This window comes from Triticum aestivum, chromosome 7B, assembly GCF_018294505.1.
Source record: "Triticum aestivum cultivar Chinese Spring chromosome 7B, IWGSC CS RefSeq v2.1, whole genome shotgun sequence".
Lineage (NCBI taxonomy): Eukaryota > Viridiplantae > Streptophyta > Magnoliopsida > Poales > Poaceae > Triticum > Triticum aestivum.
Window position 1 is genome coordinate 160,241,511 of NC_057813.1, and position 22,076 is coordinate 160,263,586.

Below are 22,076 nucleotides of genomic sequence, written 5' to 3' on the forward strand. Positions count from 1 at the left end.
TAGTATGGCACCAACCCATCGTCTGTGCGCTGACGAGTGACGACAGAGACGACTGAGTCTGAAACTTAACCTGAGTACGAATAATCAACAGTGACAGCAACTGTTACGGGCTTGCGGCGAGGTACCCTCACCTCGACAATGATCTTTGGTCGGAGCGCAGAGGTAAGTGGTGTCGTTGGCGACATGCAGGTCGTCCACTCGAGAGGCGGCGCTGGATATTAATGGAGATCGTGCAGGCAGACAACGAGGTGGGGTGGTTCATCTGTGCGGTCTGCTTCCGATCCAATCTGCGATATTCCCCCATGTGGATGCGACCCCATCACGTAGCCATACAAAACGATATAGGAACCATGATTAGATAAATATACAATGATCAATTGGAATGTATTAGAATTGGAGAGAGAATGAATATACAGGAAACATGCAGGTCGAGCAAGCCAGCCTTTCCTATGGTCGTGTTGTTCCTGCAGATGTTAAGCTAATACTGAATCCAATGTTTAAAACCAATCAATTCCTAGTCTCTTTCTCTGCCAGCGAAAGTTAATCTCTGGCGTCCTTCGTCCAAATTGAATTATATCAAACTGAGCAGGACCGACATAATTATGGGAAAGCCATATAAGAGAGATTAGTGGGAAGGAGAGGATTACGTCCCGGATTTTCAGAAGAAATGTGTGTTAGTGTTAGTAGGAAGGAGGGGATAGTGTCCTGATTTTTTTACTGGGGAGATGTGCATTAAAGGAAAGATAGATTGTGTCCTGATTTCCTGCATGAAAAAAGAAAACCGGAAACTTGGAGGAGATCGAGGGGTGGGGCTGGCTAGAGGGTGGAGGTGGGACGAAAAAAACCGGACAAAAATAAACTGTACCAGGCTACCAAGTGCTCCATTAGGTAAACTGCAGTGCAAATAACTTGACTGCAATTTTCATTCAAGTATTCATTTGTAATTCTTCCTTTTTATTGCTATATGATATCTGATGCCTGATGCTTTTACCATATTAAAAGAACACATGCATTAGAAAAGAAATACGGTACCTTAGTACTTTTGTTCTTCTCTAGTGAGCAGGAGTCCTAGCATCTTCCTCCTGCGCATTTGTTGAAACAATCCTTTCATCATTGAAACTTCGGCAAAGCTAATAATACACGAGAACATGGCATGCGTGCCATCAGCACAAGCATGATGTTGTCTTAGTAAGCATACATTTGTACATATAGTGTGCTGAAAATTGAAACCAAATTTTCACGCAAAATAAGTTTTCAAGGCATTCCTTTAATACTTTTAGTTCCTTATTTTGTTGCCCCTTGTTTCCATCTCTTCCAAATACAAAGATAGCAAGGAAGCCAATGCAAAACTGGGCCAGAGCATGAAAAGTGATGCCACATCTGGCATCGCAGTCTAGTGAGCCTCTGTTAGCACTTGATAAAATCAATTATCCCGTCCCACTCTTCACTTTTTGACAAAAAACTTCCGAATAGCAATCTTGGTGAGTGATCTCAACCGGGTTCGATCGGCGTGGCGTGTCGTTCCTCCAGGAGTGGGTGCTGAGAGGAAGGATGGCGAACCTCCATTGTCAATCGGCCGGAACTGCATCGTCATTTGGATCAGAGCATGGACGAAATCGAGATGGTAGAGGTTGAGGAATTTGTAGGACGTGAGGGTTTAGGGTGGGCATCACGAGAACTCACCCATATCTTGGGAGACGGCAGACCCGAGGTGCAGTCGTGTTCGTGCTTCAGGGGCTGCCACGTGCTGTCCTCGCCGCCATCGCCTGTCGATGCCACTTCAGCGCCACGAGCATGGGACTGAGGGACGAAGGGAAGAGAAGGAAAGGAAGCGAGCTAATGACGTACCTATGTTTGGTATGTAATACCCTCCATTAAGAGTAGATATTTTCTTTAAATCGGTTATTTTGTTTCCTAATTAATGTGATTGAGCAATTTAAGGTAAGGTTAATTAATTTAGATTTGATATTTGGAGATTGATAGTGATTGATTCTTTCACATAAAGACATTACTAAAAATAACTTGCACCAGCCTGGAAAGTTATGATCCGTTAAGATTTTTTTCGTTGTGTGAGTGGGTGACGCGAAACTAAACCGGTGGGGTGGGGGAGGGACGAAAAAAAATCAGCAAAATAAAACGGTTGAAAGTGGTGGGAGGAAAATAAACCGTACGAGGCTACCAACTGCTCCATTAGGAGTAGAGATAACGACGGGAGTTTGGGCGTGTGCGGGACTCGATCGCGGGGTTTTTCTTGGTTTTTCACGACTGAGGGGGAGATGGGAAGAAGTACCAAAAAAGACCGGGTGAGGTGAGACGAAAATAAAATCTGGAACTCGACCTACCAACTGAGACATTAAAAGTAAAGATACTGCAAGGAGATCGGTTGCGCAAGTCACGCAAGGGATTGTACACCAACCGTTTTCCAATCAACTAGTATGGCCTGCGTGCCTTGGTTTGGCCGAACTCGTCTGAGTCGGTTTGTACCTAGGTTCTATATATTATTTGCTATCAAGACTTTTAGGGGAAGTTATTTTCTTTAGAGTTTAGACAGACTATGAAGTGACCCTCTAGGCGTTCATCTTGTTTATTATTGTGAGATTTTCTATCAAGAAAATTACACTTTGGCGAGAGGATTCTCGTGATCGAGAGTTTGCTAGCTATTGGCTTGAGGTTCGTCGGCGACGACGGATTGCGTGCTGGTGACGTCTACATTGACGAGAGGTGCTTTTTTTGTCGAGGTATTGCTAGTCAGTTTTTGTTACCATAGTTTTAGGTTGCGTATATCGATCGCGTAATTGGAAATTCTTATCAGTGAAATTTAGTCGCGGTTGTTGCATCGTGAAAGATCGGGCCAAATTAGCGGCGCGTCCGAGGTCGTGCCCTCATCATTTGTTGAACTGAAATCAAATGAACAAACCAAGGGAAAGGTAAAAATAATACCGTCCAGAAAGATTGAGTTCCATGTCGCCACTGCGGTACTGGGTGACGGGCAGCACGCGACGCTGAGGAGATCGGCGGCACCCGATGCCAAGGAGATCGGCGGCACGCGGCGTTGAGGCAATCAGCGGCGTCGCGACGTCCAGGAGATGGGGGCGGCGTCCAGCGATAGACCCAAGAAGTCCTGGCGACCAGGGATGCGGCAAGCACGTTGTTCACGGCGGGCAGCACGCACGCGTCCGCTTCAAGTGCTGATCTGATGCCAAAGTACGTGAAGATAGCATCAGGGGTACTTCGGTCCTTTCAGGTGCCAGAAAATTGAAAAAAAAGAAAAGTAATTGAAAATGGGGAAATGGCATGGTAATCAAGGTGCACACGAACTAGGTGGCATTTTTACGAAGCTAATATTGAGAGTGGCAGTTTTACGAAGCCCGATATTGAAAGTGGCAAATAGCCAATTTTCTCTACTACGTCAGAGCTTTGTGGGCCCCAAGCAGAACGCACCAGTCGTGCCAAGGTTGTTTAATCCCACCACACACAGAAAAAAAAAGTTCTTTAATCACTTCCTGCAGAAAAAAAAGGTCGTGTCAGGCCCTTCAACGCCATCCAGAGTCCAGGCGTGGCACCATGTGACCGTACCAGCTCACCCGCCACGCAGGCACTCCCCGCCACGCGTGCCGCCCCCTCCTCGAACTCCAAACCGATCGCCGCCTCGCGCCAAAATCACGCGTCACACTCACAGCCGCACCGAAACGTAGTACGAGAAACAGAGAAGGTAGACAGAGTTAGAGCTCTCTGCTCGTCGCGCGTACGTACAGACTACAGAGGCAGCGAAGAAGAGGGCGGACAAGGCGGCGGCGGTGATCCGAAGCCAAATCGAAGCGAGCTCTGCATATGCGCCCGGCACATGGCGGCTTCCTCGCTGTGGGACGAGCTGGTGGTGGCGGCGTCGACGGGGGGGAGCAGCGGCACCGTGGTGTCCATTTGCGTGTTCACGGCGGTGCTCTGCCTCTGCCTCGTCGCCGGCCACCTCCTCGAGGAGAACAAATGGGTCAACGAGTCCATCACCGCGCTCATCATCGTACGATACGACGTCTCATCCCCAACATACAGATGCATTTCAGGGAAGAATATCCATCATCGTGACGAGACGTCCTGATTTCTCTCTGCTTCTGTGTTTGATGGCAGGGGTGCATTGTTGGGGCTCTCATCTTTCTGCTGAGCAAGGGCAGGAACTCGCACATCCTGAGGTTCGATGAGCAGCTCTTCTTCATCTACGTTCTTCCGCCGATAATCTTCAACGCTGGGTACGCATATACCTTCACCAGCTTTGTTAATTCTGCCCTGTATTGGATTTTGGAGGTACTGTACTAAAAAATTAACCAGCTAGTAGTACTTTACTGAGTGCTGTGTGGAACCGTCCATGGCTCCTCTTCGCAGGTTCCAGGTCAAGAAGAAGCAGTTCTTCCATAATTTCCTCACCATCATGTCCTTTGGGGGATTCGGGGTTTTCATCTCGGTCGCAATAGTTTCCGCAGGTACCATCTCTTTGCTGATTCTTCGACTTTTCGAGCATGTCTTACTTGGGCATGTGTACATCACACATTGTAAGAGAAATACTTATAAATTTGCAAGACTTAGCTGCTAAACTGAGTGCAAGTCAGCCAACTTTACATGAGTGAAGAACACACCACATGACCATGATATGGATGATTCTGCTCACAAAAGGGCAGTTCCATACTAGCGATGTCTGCATAGATATTGTGAACTAGGTTTGGCATCGATCGGCAATCAGGCCTGAATATGGGTTGGTTTTGTCTCCTTCAACACATTCTGGCATGTGTAGGCAACAATCGCGTGGAACAAACTTTTATTTAGTTTTTTCCTTGTTTCGGAATTGGGATGATTAAACTCATCGCCCCCTTCCGCTGCTCTCGCACCCTGAATGGTGCACCAAGCAGCGAAAGTTTGGGTTTTGTCTTTTCGCCCAAGTGGCGACCTTTCGTTGGATGCTTGGAGAAGTTGCATCGAGTGACAATGTGATCCGGGGTCTCTTATGGATTGCGGCAATATTCACAAGCTGTGCTGTTGGTAACCATTTTTTTAAACTGTCTTCACTTATACTCTTTTATGCACTGGTAACCATTTTTCAAGGGAGGTATTTTGTGCATCATACTAACAATCTGTTGCTAAATATCACTTTTCTTGATATCAGGTTTCTACTGGCTACTCCCAAAAGTTGGTTTTGGCAAACTTGACGCGGTGGATTATCTAGGTCCTTGCTTCTGCATTTGTGATTTTTTTTGGGCCACTTCCTTTTGCTTCAAATTAATCAGTTTGGGTCTTATTTTTGAATTGCAGCACTGGGAGTCATATTTTCTTCGACAGATACTGTGTGCACGTTGCAGGTCCGTTGGGTGTTCAAGTTCTATTCTAACCTCTTGAGTGTTTTCTCCACTATAAATTTTTCTAAACATACGTTCAATCTCTTGAGCTCAAACTCAGGTCATAAGCCAAGATGAAACACCGAGGTTGTACAGCTTGGTCTTCGGAGAAGGAGTTGTCAATGATGCAACATCTGTGGTCCTATTCAATGCTATAAAGAATATGGATATCACCAAGATCAAAAGCAGGGCGGTGCTAAAAGTTATCGGAGATTTCCTCTATCTTTTTGCAACTAGTACTATCCTTGGCGCCACAGTAAGGACACTATTTTTTAACAATCTAATTTTGTGATATTTATAATCATGGTGTTACAACCATGGCACCAATTTAGTTTTCACACTTTTGTTTCCCAAATGATATCAGATCGGACTGTTCACTGCTTATGTTCTCAAAGCGCTGTATTTTGGCAGGCAAGTAGCAGAATACTAGCACATTAGCTGGTTCCGTCCATCTTCTGTGCTTTTATATTCTGAATTCCTCCCCTGATTTTGCAGGCACTCGACTGACCGGGAGGTCGCTTTAATGGCTCTCATGGCTTATTTATCGTATATGTTAGCAGAGGTAATTCCATGAGAGCTTAACTTCTGACAGTTCATATGCTTGTCCACAATGCACCTGACACCTGAGCAAACATTCATTTTGGCAGTTGTTAAGTCTGAGTGGGATTTTGACTGTTTTCTTTTGCGGCATCGTCATGTCCCACTACGCATGGCATAATGTAACAGAGAGCTCCCGAATCACGACAAGGTGCTATTACTCTGCTGTTTCTGTATTACTAAATTATCTGTATGGCCCTCAAAGCAACTGCTAACTTATGTGTGTTATTTTGGTTAACCTATTTTGATGGAAAACATGTGTTGCAAGTAATAGTAATGTAAATGATGTGACTACAGGCACATATTTGCGACGCTATCATTCATCGCTGAGACCTTTATCTTTCTTTATGTTGGAATGGATGCCCTTGACATGGATAAATGGAAGACAACACAGGCAAGGTGAGCAACAAAGCATGCATGTCTCTGTTTTTTTGCAGTACCAAAGTACTAGTCACTTCTCTCAAGTTACCTTAAAGCATTCAATTCAAGAAAAAAAAAGATATCTTAAAGCATTTCTCAGAGCCATACTTTGTTACTTTGCCAGCTTCAAGACCTCAATTGGTATTTTTGGTGTCATCATTTCACTCATTTTGCTGGGACGGGCCGCGTTTGTTTTCCCTCTTTCGATCCTTTCAAATTTTATGAGTGGGAATTCTGAAAAAGCACCAATCACATTCAAGCACCAGGTTGCTTCTAAACCAATGCTTATTCCCTGGTAGAAAAACCTCTGAATGATGTACTCAAAATTCTTTAATCATGTGAAGGTCGTGATTTGGTGGGCCGGGCTCATGAGAGGCGCCGTTTCAATTGCGCTAGCATACAATCAGGTACGTCCTCTCATCATCCGGGTGCCTTTGAGATAATACGAGAAGACAAGTGGTTTGCTGAACATTTGCATGCTTTTCAGTTCACATTTTCAGGTGTAACACAGGATCCAGTCCATGCAACCATCATCACCAGTACAATTGTCGTAGTATTTTTCACAACCCTGGTAGTACCATTAACCGGATCCCGCATTTTTCGTTACATGATGTTCTATCGGCGAAAGACATACACGGCACATTGAAGCTGATACATTCTGATCACTTCAGGTGTTTGGCTTCTTGACAAGGCCAATGATAAGCGCCATGCTCCCGCAGCATCGGCACCGGGAGCCGACGGGAGGCCGCAGCACGGGAAGCAACTCGCCGAAGGACGAGTTCATCCTGCCGTTTCTCGGCGACGAAGACGCGTCGGGGAGTGGAAGCGGCTTCGTCCAAGCCAAGAGAAGCATATCAATGATGCTGGAGAGACCCATCCACACGGTGCACATCTACTGGAGGAAGTTCGACGACAGGTTCATGAGACCAATCTTCGGTGGACCACGATCTTACTGACTGGAATAATTCTGTGCAAGAGAAGAGGTGGAATAATTGGCGCTTTTACGACTGGAGTATAATCGAGTTCGGCGACGGTAATTCAGTGTAACAATATGTCTGAATTTTGTGTCTTTGGTTAGTTACTACTCCTTACTACTTACCAGTGTAAAGTTTGTAACATGAACAGTATCGAGCAAATTAAGTTTGCTCTTTATTTAGTGTATTTGTATTATTACAAATTCTGGAAGTATAAACGGAAGCAAACACGCTGAAACTCAACTGGAGTGCAGTGCTCCAGGACCTTGTCGGACAAACGGCTCTTGTACAGCTGTACTCCGGGGACTCGCGGGAACGCCTGCGTGCTGGCGGCGGAGGCCTGGGCGCCTCCGGCTGTGCCCTTTGCCTCTGCATCTGCTCTGGAGCCCTCTGCATCCGCCTCCTCTGCACCAGTGCTGTGCTGGAGGCCTCGTCTTCTTCATCAGTGAGCTCTCCAAGCTCTAGATCCATCTAGGCATCTAGCTAGGGTTTGGAGCAAGGGGTATGGTGGCTGACTAGAGAGGGCTGTTCTGAGTGGGAGAAGTTCAGGTGTTTTTTTTTTCTTAGGGCAACGTGGGTTTTTTATTGACAAAGTGGTAGGAAAGTGGTAGGAGAGTGGGTAAATAGGCCTAGGTTTTTTGCCACAAGACCAAACACCAATAAGCACAAATACAAGTCCAACATACCACAAAAGCTAAGGACATGTTCTCCAAAAAAAGACCAAATCAGTTCAAAACCAAATAATTTTTTAAAAAAAAGACAGAAGCACTTCATAGCTTTACTTACTTCATATCTTAGCATAAAGGTTCTAACTTAAGTTGAAGACTCGTTACAACTTACATAATATAACTTATGCCATGTTTGGATGTCTGTATTGAGCCTCCGAATTGGATTTCGTATTGCCTGGCTGCCAATTCAGCTGTTTGGATGCGCACTGAAACGCCAGACTGAAATGAGTCCCAATACAGAAGCGAATCCGTTCTCACGCACGGAGGCCTTCCGCAATACAGAGCTCCACCGCTCCAATTTCGGTCGAATCGACCTACACGCGCAAAAGAAAACAATTTGATCTACGCCCCAGCGGGAGACCTGCCTCTTCTCCCTCGCGCGTGACCAAGGTCTGGAGGAGCCGCACCCAGGGCAGCACACCGGCGGCGGTGCCAGGTAAGCTCCTCTCGCCGGTCCTCCTCCTCCTCCTCCTACGCCGATACCGGCATCCCCGCTGCCACAACTCGTTCCCCTTACTCCCATGGCGTCCCATCTCCTCTGCCGCTCCATGTCCTTCCATGGCCGCCACGGCTAGGACCTAGCTGCCCACCGCCGCTCCTCATCCTCTACCTCTGCTCTGTCATCCCTCCATGCCACCGGACCCCATCCTCCTCTGCCGCCGGTTCCCCCATCTCCTCTGCTCGTTCCACATGTGCTCTGCCCGTCTGCCGCCAGATCCTCTCTTTTGCCCTCTCCTTCTTCAGTTAGCTACGTATCATTTTTTGTCAGTTTGTGAAATCTGTGTATACAATACAACAATCATGTCGGGCAATGTAATCCTGGTGCACATCTTCAGTTAGCTAGGTGTTGGTTTTGTTCAGTTTCGTCAGATAATAAGTATGCATGCATCGTGAGCCTGTAGGAGAAAAAGGAGAGTGAGGCTATCCAGCTACAATGACAGATCAGGTCATTGGGCTGAAGCTGAGCGTGCATCTATTTGAACTATTGCTATATAATCATTTAATTTATAGTCACATTTTACAAATCATGATTTGATGCATACAGAACAAAGTACTATGCAATTCCATAGTTTTCCATCCAAACATGATTTGATATTAAAACCTCACGGAGATTCCATGAGCCAATACAATGAGCATCCAAACAAGCGAATTGGTATTCATGTCCATTACAGTTTCCTTGCTGATTTGGAATTGAAACCAATTCAATACGGAGGCCTCCAATACAGACATCCAAACACAGCGTTAGCATAAAAGTTTCTAACATAACACACTAGAGTTGAAATACATTGCCAAAGCCGTAGTTAACTTCGCATTTCCCAAAATGTACACCTCAAATCAAGCATTAGATTCTTAGGCCACCTACTTATAAAGGCATGAGATGTACTTAACCGCCACAACTACCAGTTCATTACTCCAGGATGGTCTTGACTTTTCTTTAACTTCTCCTTGCTCCCATAACCATCTTTCAATAGCTCACCACTCGCATGCTCAAACTTCACCTTCTCTTTTTTCTAAGTAGATCTCCGTCCACTTCAATCTCCTTCATGGCCTTCATGGGGATAATGTTAGCTTGGCTCTATAGAATGCACCTTTGCTCCTTGAAAGCTTAAACTTTTCCGTCTGTGCCTCCAACTTAGCATTCTCCTCCAGATCTTTCTTTCTCTTCTAAAACTCTTCCTCGTCTACTGCCTTCTAGTACTCCATGTGGTCCATCTTCTCATCTTGCCAAGAAAACATCTTGGATCATCCACAAGCTTGCTATATATATTATGTGCCCAGTTTCTCATTGCCCTTCTTAATCTTGCCTGAATGTTTCTCATATGCTTGCTTGGCAATAACCCTTCCACAATTCTGCTCATGACACATTTCCCACAACTTTGACAAACAATTATGAAGAATAGTTGGCCAAGGCCTATTGTCGGTGTCAAAACCGGCGGATCTCGGGTAGGGGGTCCCGAACTGTGCGTCTAGGCGGATGGTAACAGGAGACGAGGGACACGATGTTTTACCCAGGTTCGGCCCCTCTTGATGGAGGTAATGTTGGGGAACATAATAATTTTAAAATTTTCCTACGCACACGCAAGATCATGGTGATGGCATAGCAACGAGAGGGGAGAGTGTTGTCTACGTACCCTCGTAGACCGTTAAGCGGAAGCGTTATGACAACGCGGTTGATGTAGTCGTACGTCTTCACGGTCCGACCGATCCAAGCACCGAACGTACGGCACCTCCGTGTTCAGCACACGTTCAGCTCGATGACGTTCCCCGGGCTCCAATCCAGCAAAGCGTCGGGGATGAGTTCCGTCAGCACGACGACGTGGTGACGATGATGATGTTCTACCGGCGCAGAGCTTCGCCTAAACTCCGCGACGATATGATCGAGGTGGAATATGGTAGAGGGGGGCACCGCACACGGCTAAGAAACGATCCGTAGATCAACTTGTGTGTGATGGGGTGCCCCCCTGCCCCCGTATATAAAGGAGCAAGGGGGGAGCAGGCCGGCCCTAGGAGGGGGCGCACCAAGGGGAGTCCTACTCCCACCGGGAGTAGGACTCCCTCCTTTCTTGTTGGAGTAGGAGAAGGGGGGAAAGAGGGGGAGAGGAGGAAGGAAAGGGGGGCCGCACCCCTTGTCCAATTCGGACTAGAGGGGGGCTGTGCGCCTCCTTCCTTTCGGCCTCTCTCCTCTATTCCCGTATGGCCCAATAAGGCTCATATACTCCCCGGCGAATTCCCGTAACTCTCCAGTACTCCGAAAAATACCCGAATCACTCGGAACCTTTCCGAACTCCGAATATAGTCGTGCAATATATTGATCTTTACGTCTCGACCATTTCGAGACTCCTCGTCATGTCCCCGATCTCATCCGGGACTCCGAACTCCTTCGGTACATCAAAACTCATAAATTCATAATATAACTGTCATTGAAACCTTAAGCGTGCGGACCCTACGGGTTCGAGAACTATGTAGACATGACCTAGAACAGTTTCCGGTCAATAACCAATAGTGGAACCTGGATGTTCATATTGGCTCCTACATATTCTATGAAGATCTTTATCGGTCAAACCGCATAACAACATACGTTGTTCCCTTTGTCATCGGTATGTTACTTGCCCGAGATTCGATCGTTGGTATCCAATACCTAGTTCAATCTCGTTACCGGCAAGTCTCTTTACTCGTTCCGTAATACATCATCCCACAACTAACTCATTAGTTGCAATGCTTGCAAGGCTTAAGTGATGTGTATTACCGAGAGGGCTCAGAGATACCTCTCCGACAATCGGAGTGACAAAACCTAATCTCGAAATACGCCAACCCAACATGTACCTTCGGAGACACCTGTAGAGCACCTTTATAATCACCCAGTTACGTTGTGACGTTTGGTAGCACACAAAGTGTTCCTTTGGTAAACGGGAGTTGCATAATCTCATAGTCACAGGAACATGTATAAGTCATGAAGAAAGCAGTAGCAACATACTAAGCGATCGTGTGCTAAGCTAACGGAATGGGTCAAGTCAATCACATCATTCTCCTAATGATGTGATCCCATTAATCAAATGACAACTCTTTTGTCCATGGCTAGGAAACTTAACCATCTTTGATTCACGAGCTAGTCAAGTAGAGACATACTAGTGACACTATGTTTGTCTATGTATTCACACATGTATCATGTTTCTGGTTAATACAATTCTAGCATGAATAATAAACATTTATCATGAAATAAGGAAATAAATAATAACTTTATTATTGCCTCTAGGGCATATTTCCTTCAGTCTCCCACTTGCACTAGAGTCAATAATCTAGTTCACATCAGCATATGATTCAACACCAATATTCACATATGTATGTGACTAATACACATAGTTCACATCGTCATGTGATCAACACCCAAAGGGTTTACTAGAGTCAATAATCTAGTTCACATTGCTATGTGATTAACACCCAAAAGAGTACTAAGGTATGATCATGTTTCGCTCGTGAGAGATAGTCAACGGGTCTGTTACATACAGAGCCGTATGTATTTTGTGAATATTCTTATGTCTTCAATACTCTGCACGGAGCTACTCTAGTTAATTGCTCCCACTTTCAATATGTATCCAGATTGAGACTTAGAGTCATCTGGATCAGTGTAAAAGTTTGCACCGATGTAACTTTTACAACGAACTCTTTTATCACCTTCATAATCGAAAAACATCTCCTTAGTCCTCACTAAGGATATTCTTGACCGTTGTCTAGTGATCTACTCTTAGATCAAAATTGTATTCCTTTGCCAAACTCAGAGCAAGGTATACAATAGGTCTAGTACACAACATAACATACTTTATAGAACCTATGACTGAGGCATAGGGAATGACTATTCATTCTTTTCTATTTTCTGCCATGGTCGGGTTTTGAGTCTTACTCAACTTCACACCTTGCAACACAGGCAATAACTCTTCCTTTGACTGTTCCATTTTGAACTACTTCAAAATCTTGTCAAGGTATGTACTCATTGAAAAATCTTATCAAGCGTCTTGATCTATCTCTATAAATCTTGATGCTCAATGTGTAAGCAGCTTCACCAAGGTCTTTCTTTGAAAAATTCCTTTCAAACACTCCTTTATGCTTTGCAGAATAATTATACATTATTTCCAATCAACAATATGTCATTCACATATACTTATCAGAAATGCTGTAGTGCTCCCACTCACTTTATTGTAAATACAGACTTCTTCAAAAGTCTGTATAAAACCATATGCTTTGATCAACTCATCAAAGCGTATATTCCAACTCCGAGATGCTTGCACCAGTCCATAGATGGATCGCTGGAGCTTGCACACTTTGTTAGCATCTTTAGGATTGACACAAAACTTTCTGGTTGCATCATATACAACTCTTCTTTAATAAATCCATTAAGGAATGCAGTTTTGACATCCATTTGCCAGATTTCATAAAATTGGCAATTGCTAACATGATTCAGACAGACTTAAGCTTCGATACTAGTGAGAAAATCTCATCGTATTCAACACCTTGAACTTGTTGAAAACCTTTCGCAACAAGTCGAGCTTAGTAGATAGTAACACTACTATCAGTGTCCGTCTTCCTCTTGAAGATCCATTTATTTAACATGGCTTGCTGATCATCGAGCAAGTCAATCAAAGTCCATACTTTGTTCTCATACATGGATCATATCTTAGATTTTATGGCCTGAAGCCATTTCGTGGAATCCGGGCTCATTATCGCTTCCTCATAGTTCGTAGGTTCATCATGGTCTAGTAACATGACTTCCAGAACAGGATTACCGTACCACTCTGGTGCGGATCTTATTCTGGAAGACCTACGAGGTTCTGTAGTAACTTAATCTGAAGTTTCATGATCATCATCATTAACTTCCTCACTAATTGGTGTAGTAGTCACAGGAACAGATTTCTGTGATGAACTACTTTCAAATAAGGGAGCAGGTACAGTTACCTCATCAAGTTCTACTTTCCTCCCACTCACTTCTTTCAAGAGAAACTCCTTCTCTAGAAAGGATCCATCTAAGCAACGAATGTTTTGCCTTTGGATTTGTGATAGAAGGAGTACCCAACAGTTTCCTTTGGGTATTCTATGAAGACGCACTTCTCCGATTTGGGTTCGAGCTTATCAGGTTGAAACTTTTTCATATAAGCATCGCAACTCCAAACTTTAAGAAACGACAACTTTGGTTTCTTGCCAAACCACAGTTCATAAGGCGTCGTCTCAACGGATTTTGATGGTGCCCAATTTAAAGTGAATGCAGCTGTCTCTAATGCATAACCCCAAAACGATAGCGGTAAATCGGTAAGAGACATCATAGATCGCACCATATCCAATAAAGTGCGGTTACGACGTTCGGACACACCATAACGTTGTGGTGTTCTAGGTGGCGTGAGCTGTGAAGCTATTCCACAGTGTTTTAATTGAAGACCAAACTCGTAACTCAAATATTTGTCTCCGCGATCAGATCGCAGAAACTTTATTTTCTTGTTATGATGATTTTTCCACTTCACTCTGAAATTCTTTGAACCTTTCAACTATTTCAGACTTATGTTTCATCAAGTAGATATACCCATATCTGCTCAAATCATCTTGTGAAGATCAGAAAATAACGATACTTGCCACGAGCATCAACACTCATTGGATCGCATACATCGGTATGTATTATTTCCAATAAGTCAGTAGCTTGTTCCATTGTTCCGGAGAACGGAGTTTTAGTCATCTTTCCCAAAAGGCATGGTTCGCAAGCATCAAATGATTCATAACCAAGTGATTCCGAAAATCCATCTTTTATGGAGTTTCTTCATGCGCTTTACACCAATATGACCTAAACGGCAGTGCCACAAATAAGTTGCACTATCATTATTAACTTTACATCTTTTGGTTTCAATATTATGAATATGTGTATCACACGATCGAGATCCAACAAACCATTTTCATTGGGTGTATGACCATAGAAGGTTTTATTCATGTAAACAGAACAATAATTATTCTCTAACTTACATGAATAACCGTATTGCAATAAACATGATCAAATCATATTCATGCTCAACGCAAACGCCAAATAACATTTATTTAGGTTCAACACTAATCCCGAAAGTATAGGGAGTGTGCGATGATGATCATATCAATCTTGGAACTACTTCCAACATTCATCGTCACCTCACCCTCAACTAGTTTCTGTTTATTCTGCAACTCCCGTTTCGAATTACTACTCTTAGCAACTGAACTAGTATCAAATACCAAGGGGTTGCTATAAACACTAGTAAAGTACACATCAATAGCATGTATATCAAATATACCTATGTTCACTTTGCCATCCTTCTTATCCGCCAAATACTTGGGGTAGTTCCACTTCCAGTGACTAGTCCCTTTGCAGTAGAATCACTTAGTCTTAGGCTTAGGTCCAGACTTGGGCTTCTTCACTTGAGCAGCAACTTGCTTGTTGTTCTTCTTGAAGTTCCCCTTCTTCCCTTTGCCCTTTTTCTTGAAACTAGTGATCTTGTCCACCATCAACACTTTGATGTTTTTCTTTGATTTCTACCTTCGCCGATTTTTGCATCGCGAAGAGCTTGGGAATTGTTTTTATCATCCCTTGCATACTATAGTTCATCACGAAGTTCTAGTAACTTAGTGATGGTGACTAGAGAATTCTGTCAACCACTATCTTATCTGGAAGATTAACTCCCACTTGATTCAAGCGATTGAAGTACCCAGACAATCTGAGCACATGCTCACTAGTTGAGCGATTCTCCTCCATCTTTTAGCCATAGAACTTGTTGGAGACTTCATATCTCTCAACTCGGGTATTTGCTTGAAATATTAAGTTCAACTCCTGGAACATCTCATATGGTCCATGACGTTCAAAACGTCTTTGAAGTCCTGATTCTAAGCCGTTAAGCATGGTGCACTAAACTATCAAGTAGTCATCATATTGAGCTAGCCAAACGTTCATAACGTCTGCATCTGCTCCTGCAATAGGTTTGTCACCTAGCGGTGCATCAAGGACATAATTCTTCTGCGCAGCAATGAGGATAAACCTCAGATCACGGATCCAATCCGCATCATTGCTACTAACATTTTTCAACACAATTTTCTCTAGGAACATATCAAAATAAACATATGAGAGCAACAACGCAAGCTATTGATCTACAACATAATTTGCAAAATACTACCAGGACTAAGTTCATGATAAATTTAAGTTCAATTAATCATATTACTTAAGAACTCCCACTTAGAAAGACATCCCTCTAATCCTCTAAGTGATCACGTGATCCAAATCAACTAAACCATAACCGATCATCACGTGAAATGGAGTAGCTTTCAATGGTGAACATCATTATGTTGATCATATCTACTATATGATTCACGCTCGACCTTTCGGTCTCCGTGTTCCGAGGCCATATATGCATATGCTAGGCTCGTCAAGTTTAACCTGAGTATTCCGCGTGTGCAAAACTGGCTTGCACCCGTTGTAGGTGGACGTAGAGCTTATCACACCCGATCATCACGTGGTGTCTGGGCACGACGAACTTTGGCAACGGTGCATACTCAGGGAGAACACTTCTTGATAATTAGTGAGAGATCATCTTATAATGCTACCGTCAAACAAAACAGAATAAGATGTATAATAGATAAACATCATATGCAATCAAAATATGTGACATGATATGGCCATGATCATCTTGCGCCTTTGATCTCCATCTCCAAAGTACTGTCATGATCTCTATCGTCACCGGCACGACACCATGATCTTCATCATCTTGATCTATATCAATGTGTCGTCACATGGTCGTCTCGCCAACTATTGCTCTTGCAACTATTTCTATCGCATAGCGATAAAGTAAAGCAATTATTTGGCACTTGCATCTTATGGAACAAAGAGACAACCATAGAGCTTCTGCCAGTTGCCGATAACTTCAACAAAACATGATCATCTCATACAACAACTTATATCTCATCACGTCTTGACCATATCACATCACAACATGCCCTGCAAAAACAAGTTAGACGTCCTCTACTTTGCTGTTGCAAGTTTTACGTGGCTGCTACGGGCTGAGCAAGAACCGTTCTTACCTACGCATCAAAAACCACAACGATAGTTCGTCAAGTTAGTGTTGTTTTAACCTTCGCAAGGACCAGGCGTAGCCACACTCGGTTCAACTAAAGTTGGAGAAACAGACACCCGCTAGTCACCTGTGTGCAAAGCACGGCGGTAAAACCAGTCTCGCGTAAGCGTACGCGTAATGTCGGTCCGGGCCGCTTCATCCAACAATACCGCCGAACCAAAGTATGACATGCTAGTAAGCAGTATGACTTGTATCACCCACAACTCACTTGTGTTCTACTCGTGCATATAACATCAACGCATAAAACCTAGGCTCTGATACCACTGTTGGGGAACGTAGTAATTTCAAAATTTTCCTACGCACACGCAAGATCATGGTGATGGCATAGCAACGAGAGGGGAGAGTGTTGTCTACGTACCCTCATAGACCGTTAAGCGGAAGCATTATGACAATGCGGTTGATGTAGTCGTACGTCTTCACGGTCCGACCGATCCAAGCACCGAACGTACGACACCTCCGTGTTCAGCACACGTTCAGCTCGATGACGTTCCCCGGGCTCCAATCCAGCAAAGCATCGGGGATGAGTTCCGTTAGCATGACGGCGTGGTGACGATGATGATGTTCTACCGGCGCAGGGCTTCACCTAAACTCCGCGACGATATGACCGAGGTGGAATATGGTGGAGGGGGGCACCGCACACGGCTAAGGAACGATCCGTAGATCAACTTATGTGTGATGGGGTGCCCCCCTGCCCCCGTATATAAAGGAGCAAGGGGAGAGCAGGCCGGCCCTAGGAGGGGGCGCACCAAGGGGAGTCCTACTCCCACCGGGAGTAGGACTCCCTCCTTCCTTGTTGGAGTAGGAGAAGGGGGAAAGAGGGGGAGAGGAGGAAGGAAAGGGGGGCCGCACCCCTTGTCCAATTCGGACCAGAGGGGGGCTGTGCGCCTCCTTCCTTTCGGCCTCTCTCCTCTATTCCCGTATGGCCCAATAAGGCCCATATACTCCCCGGCGAATTCCCGTAACTCTCCGGTACTCCGAAAAATACCCGAATCACTCGGAACCTTTTCGAACTCCGAATATAGTCGTCCAATATATCGATCTTTACGTCTCGACCATTTTGAGACTCCTCGTCATGTCCCCGATCTCATCCGGGACTCCGAACTCCTTCAGTAAATCAAAAATCATAAACTCATAATATAACTGTCATTGAAACCTTAAGCGTGCGGACCCTACGGGTTCGAGAACTATGTAGACATGACCTAGAACTGTTTCCGGTCAATAACCAATAGTGGAACCTGGATGTTCATATTGGCTCCTACATATTCTACGAAGATCTTTATCGGTCAAACCGCATAACAACATACGTTGTTCCCTTTGTCATCGGTATGTTACTTGCCCGAGATTCGATCGTCGGTATCCAATACCTAGTTCAATCTCGTTACCGACAAGTCTCTTTACTCGTTCCGTAATACATCATCCCACAACTAACTCATTAGTTGCAATGCTTGCAAGGCTTAAGTGATGTGTATTACCAAGAGGGCCCAGAGATACCTCTCCGACAATCGGAGTGACAAAACCTAATCTCGAAATACGCCAACCCAACATGTACCTTCGGAGACACCTGTAGAGCACCTTTATAATCACCCAGTTACGTTGTAACGTTTGGTAGCACACAAAGTGTTCCTCTGGTAAACGGGAGTTGCATAATCTCACAGTCACAGGAACATGTATAAGTCATGAAGAAAGCAGTAGCAACAAACTAAACGATCGTGTGCTAAGCTAACGGAATGGGTCAAGTCAATCACATCATTCTCCTAATGATGTGATCCCGTTAATCAGATGACAACTCTTTTGTCCATGGCTAGGAAACTTAACCATCTTTGATTCATGAGCTAGTCAAGTAGAGGCATACTAGTGACACTATGTTTGTCTATGTATTCACACATGTATCATGTTTCCGGTTAATACAATTCTAGCATGAATAAGAAACATTTATCATGAAATAAGGAAATAAATAATAACTTTATTATTGCCTCTAGGGCATATTTCCTTCAGGTAAAACCCTACATCCTGCTTGATTAATATTGATGATATGGGTAGTACAAGAGTAGATCTACCACGAGATCAAGGAGGCTAAACCCTAGAAGCTACCCTATGGTACGATTGTTGTTCGTCCTATGGACTACAGCCATCCGGTTTATATAGACATCGGAGAGGGCTAGGGTTACACAAAGTCGGTTACAAAGGTAGAAGATCTACATATGCGTATCGCCAAGCTTGCCTTCCATGCCAAGGAAAGTCCCATCCGGACACGGGACGAAGTCTTCAATCTTGTATCTTCATAGTCTTGGAGTCCGGCTGATGATGATAGTTCGGCTATCCGGACACCCCCTAGTCCCGGACTCCCTCAGTAGCCCCCAAACCGGGCTTCAGCGACGACGAGTCCGACGCGTATATTGTCTTTGGCGTTGTAAGGCGAGTTCTCCTTCAAACTTCATGTTCCCGTCGAATAGTGTCCGGCTTCCTTATAAATGTTGCGCTCCTTGGCTTCTACGCCCAATAATGGCCTTCTTCCACGTGTCGTACGAATGCGAAAGGCTGGGGTATTTTTACATTTTACCCCCTAGCCGTGCGAACGAGCCGCCTATAAGAGAGGCGAGGATCTAGATCCAGCTCACACCATCCTCCATCCGCAAGTCATCATCGAAGCGCCTCTGACAAAAATCCATTCCATCATGGATAGTCAACGCGGCTCCTCTCGCGCTCCCAGCCCTAAGCCAGGAGATTGGGGGAGATACTCAGTTCCACACAGCGAGCTAGTGGCGCTCCAAACCGAGGGATATCTTCCCCCAGCTTTCATGGTTCCGGTTCGAGCCGGACTAGCCACCTACAAGGGTGGAAAGCAGGCGGAGAGCGTCCCCAACCCTTCCAAAGGGGAGCGGATATGCTTTCACCCCTATCTAATAAGGGGACTCGGATTCCCCATACATCCGTTTCTCCGGGGGCTTCTAGAGTTCTACGGACTCCAGCTTCATCACCTCACGCCCACCTCCATTTTGCACATCGCGGGCTTCGTAGCTCTTTGCGAGCTGTTCTTGGGCATCGAGCCCCATTTTGCGCTGTGGAAGAGATTGTTTTGCCTCGTACCCCGTTGTCATGAGGGGTCGATATATCAAGTGGGCGGAGCCGAAATATGGCGCATCGCCGGGACCGGATATCTATCCGGCACCCCGAAGAAGGCGTCCGAAGACTGGCCTTCGGAATGGTTCTACATGGAGGACGCCCCTCTGCCGGATCCAGTTTGGATCAGCCTCCCGGAGTTCAGCAATGCTCCCTTGAAGAAACGCCTGAGTTGGCGCCCGCGGAGCCCTCAACGGGAAGATGATAGGAGCGTCCATTATCTGATGGGCCGGATTAGATTACTGGCCCACTCCGGATTGAACATGATTGGAGTCATGGACACGTGCATTATGCGAGGGGTGCAGCCACTCCAATATAGGGGCCACCCTATGTGGGATTTCAACGGGGAAGATGACGCCACCCATCATGGCCGCAAAGGGCCAGGCTCGACAGCCGATCTGGCAAAGATCTTGTCCGGCTTGTACAAGGGAGAGGAGGAGGACTTCCTCCGCACGAATCCGTTGAATGGATTCTCTATGAATAACCCTCGGAGCTGGGTAAGCGGATGTTCATCTACCCGATCCATAGTTTCAAAGTCAAGTATCTTACTCTGTGATTTCGACGCAGGAGCTGTGCCGGGATGTGGAAGGCATACGAAGCCTAACTCCACAGCCCGAGGATCCGGAACGATCCCTTGATCCGTCCTCCGAAGAGGATCTGGACATAAAGGTGGAGCTGATTGACGGGGTGTTCCACCAACTTAGTATGGACAATGCCCTAGTCGCCATTACGGCTGACTACCCCGGTTTGTTTCCGGCCTCCCAGGTGACTACGACCGAGGTCTCGACACCATCATTTGATCCGCGCTCAATTCTAACCATCCCATACTGATGGTGCATCGCAGGAGGTGCCTTTAAGGCGGGAAGCCGAACCCGCGGCGGCCAACCAACAAGGGTCAGTCCGGCCCAGCAGGCGGAAGAGGAGTGCGACGCGAACCGAAATGTCGCCGCAACGGTACAAAGCACCGTTATTTTTAAGGGAAGGATCCCCAGGAGGTATATTAATGCTCATAACTTTTCCAGAAAGAGCGCTCGCCGGACAGTGTCCGGAGAGGTTGCCAATCAAGCCTCCGCCAGCCATGCTCCAACGCATGGTCTGGGAGGGGAGGCGAATACAAGGCATGAGACGGACGCTCCTCCAACGGAGGATGCCGACAGGCTGTCCGCCACCCGGTTTGAGGTGGAGAGCGCCATGAATCAAAGGCGTCGCCGGACAGTTCTTCGTGACACGTGTTTCTCCCCGGAGGCGTTAAATGCCTTTGATGCGGGAAACGCGCACCTCCATGCCGCTCAAGATGGGTTAACCAGAGCCACGGAGTAGTATGTGAAAGACATACGGGTAAGTAATTTTAATAGTTATATATGCCAGTAGCCCCCGGGACTTAAAATAGTTAAAATAACTGATTTAAGGATCAATTTTTATACAGGATCTTACGGAGAAGAATACTCATCTGTCCCAGGAGCTCCAAGAGTGCAAGGCCCAACTTGAGGCCGCACTGGCCGCCACAGGGGGAGCCACAGAGACCCCCGCTGGTAAGACGTACTTTGAAAAGATAATTAATTAACAAAGTGTGGCGTGAATCTAACAATAATATTACAGAGGGCGCCGGACTAGATCCAGACAAGCAACAGCTACTGTGCCAGCTAAAGGCCGGCGAGAGGGTGCTTATGAAGGTGCAGCAGAGAGAAACAAGCTCCAAGATGCCCACACCCAGCTAGGAGAAGAGCTGAAAGGTGTCCGGGCCCAGCTGTCTGGCTCCGTGAAGGAGAATCAGCGGCTTCGTCGCGGCATTTATAGTAAGTGCTTGAACAAATTCCTTTGAAAAGAAGAATTCGGCGAGGAAGTCGATTGACAGAAATATGTCTTTAGGTGTGCTCACAGGTCGCCCTGCGGAGGAAATGCCTGGGTCAACGGGTGACCAACTTCCCGAGCTGGTGCAATTGCTCGAACATGTTCGGCAGGCGATGAGTGGCGTCGTTCAGGCTTTATGGCCATCCGTCTCCCTACCCGAGGGCCTTGGTGAGCTTGCTGAGAAGCTTCAGGGAGCACGGCGACGCCTCCGTTTGTGGAAGATATCGGCCTGCCGTCAGGGCGCCAGGGAGGCCTGGGCCATGGTGAAGACGCGTTACCCGAAGGCTGACCCAAACCACATGGCCGAGGTCGGACCTGCGGGGCCTGATGGGAAGGAGATCCCTGTGAGCTTGATGTACGGCCAAGTAGAACTGGCCGCGA

At 45.8% G+C, this 22,076-nt stretch overlaps 1 protein-coding gene across 1 annotated transcript; it reads left to right on the forward strand.

The window, feature by feature from the left end:
* Window positions 1-3,668: 3,668 nt before the first annotated feature.
* LOC100127077 (sodium/hydrogen exchanger 4) lies at window positions 3,669-7,550 on the forward strand. The gene is made up of 14 exons (XM_044575379.1): window positions 3,669-4,018; window positions 4,126-4,244; window positions 4,378-4,475; window positions 5,153-5,212; window positions 5,299-5,345; window positions 5,443-5,637; window positions 5,746-5,792; window positions 5,877-5,943; window positions 6,029-6,129; window positions 6,276-6,377; window positions 6,523-6,664; window positions 6,743-6,805; window positions 6,886-6,969; window positions 7,070-7,550. The coding sequence occupies exons 1-14, from the start codon at window positions 3,845-3,847 to the stop codon at window positions 7,352-7,354; spliced, it is 1,584 nt and encodes a 527-aa protein (XP_044431314.1). The 5' UTR covers window positions 3,669-3,844; the 3' UTR covers window positions 7,355-7,550.
* The last annotated feature ends 14,526 nt before the right edge of the window (window positions 7,551-22,076 follow it).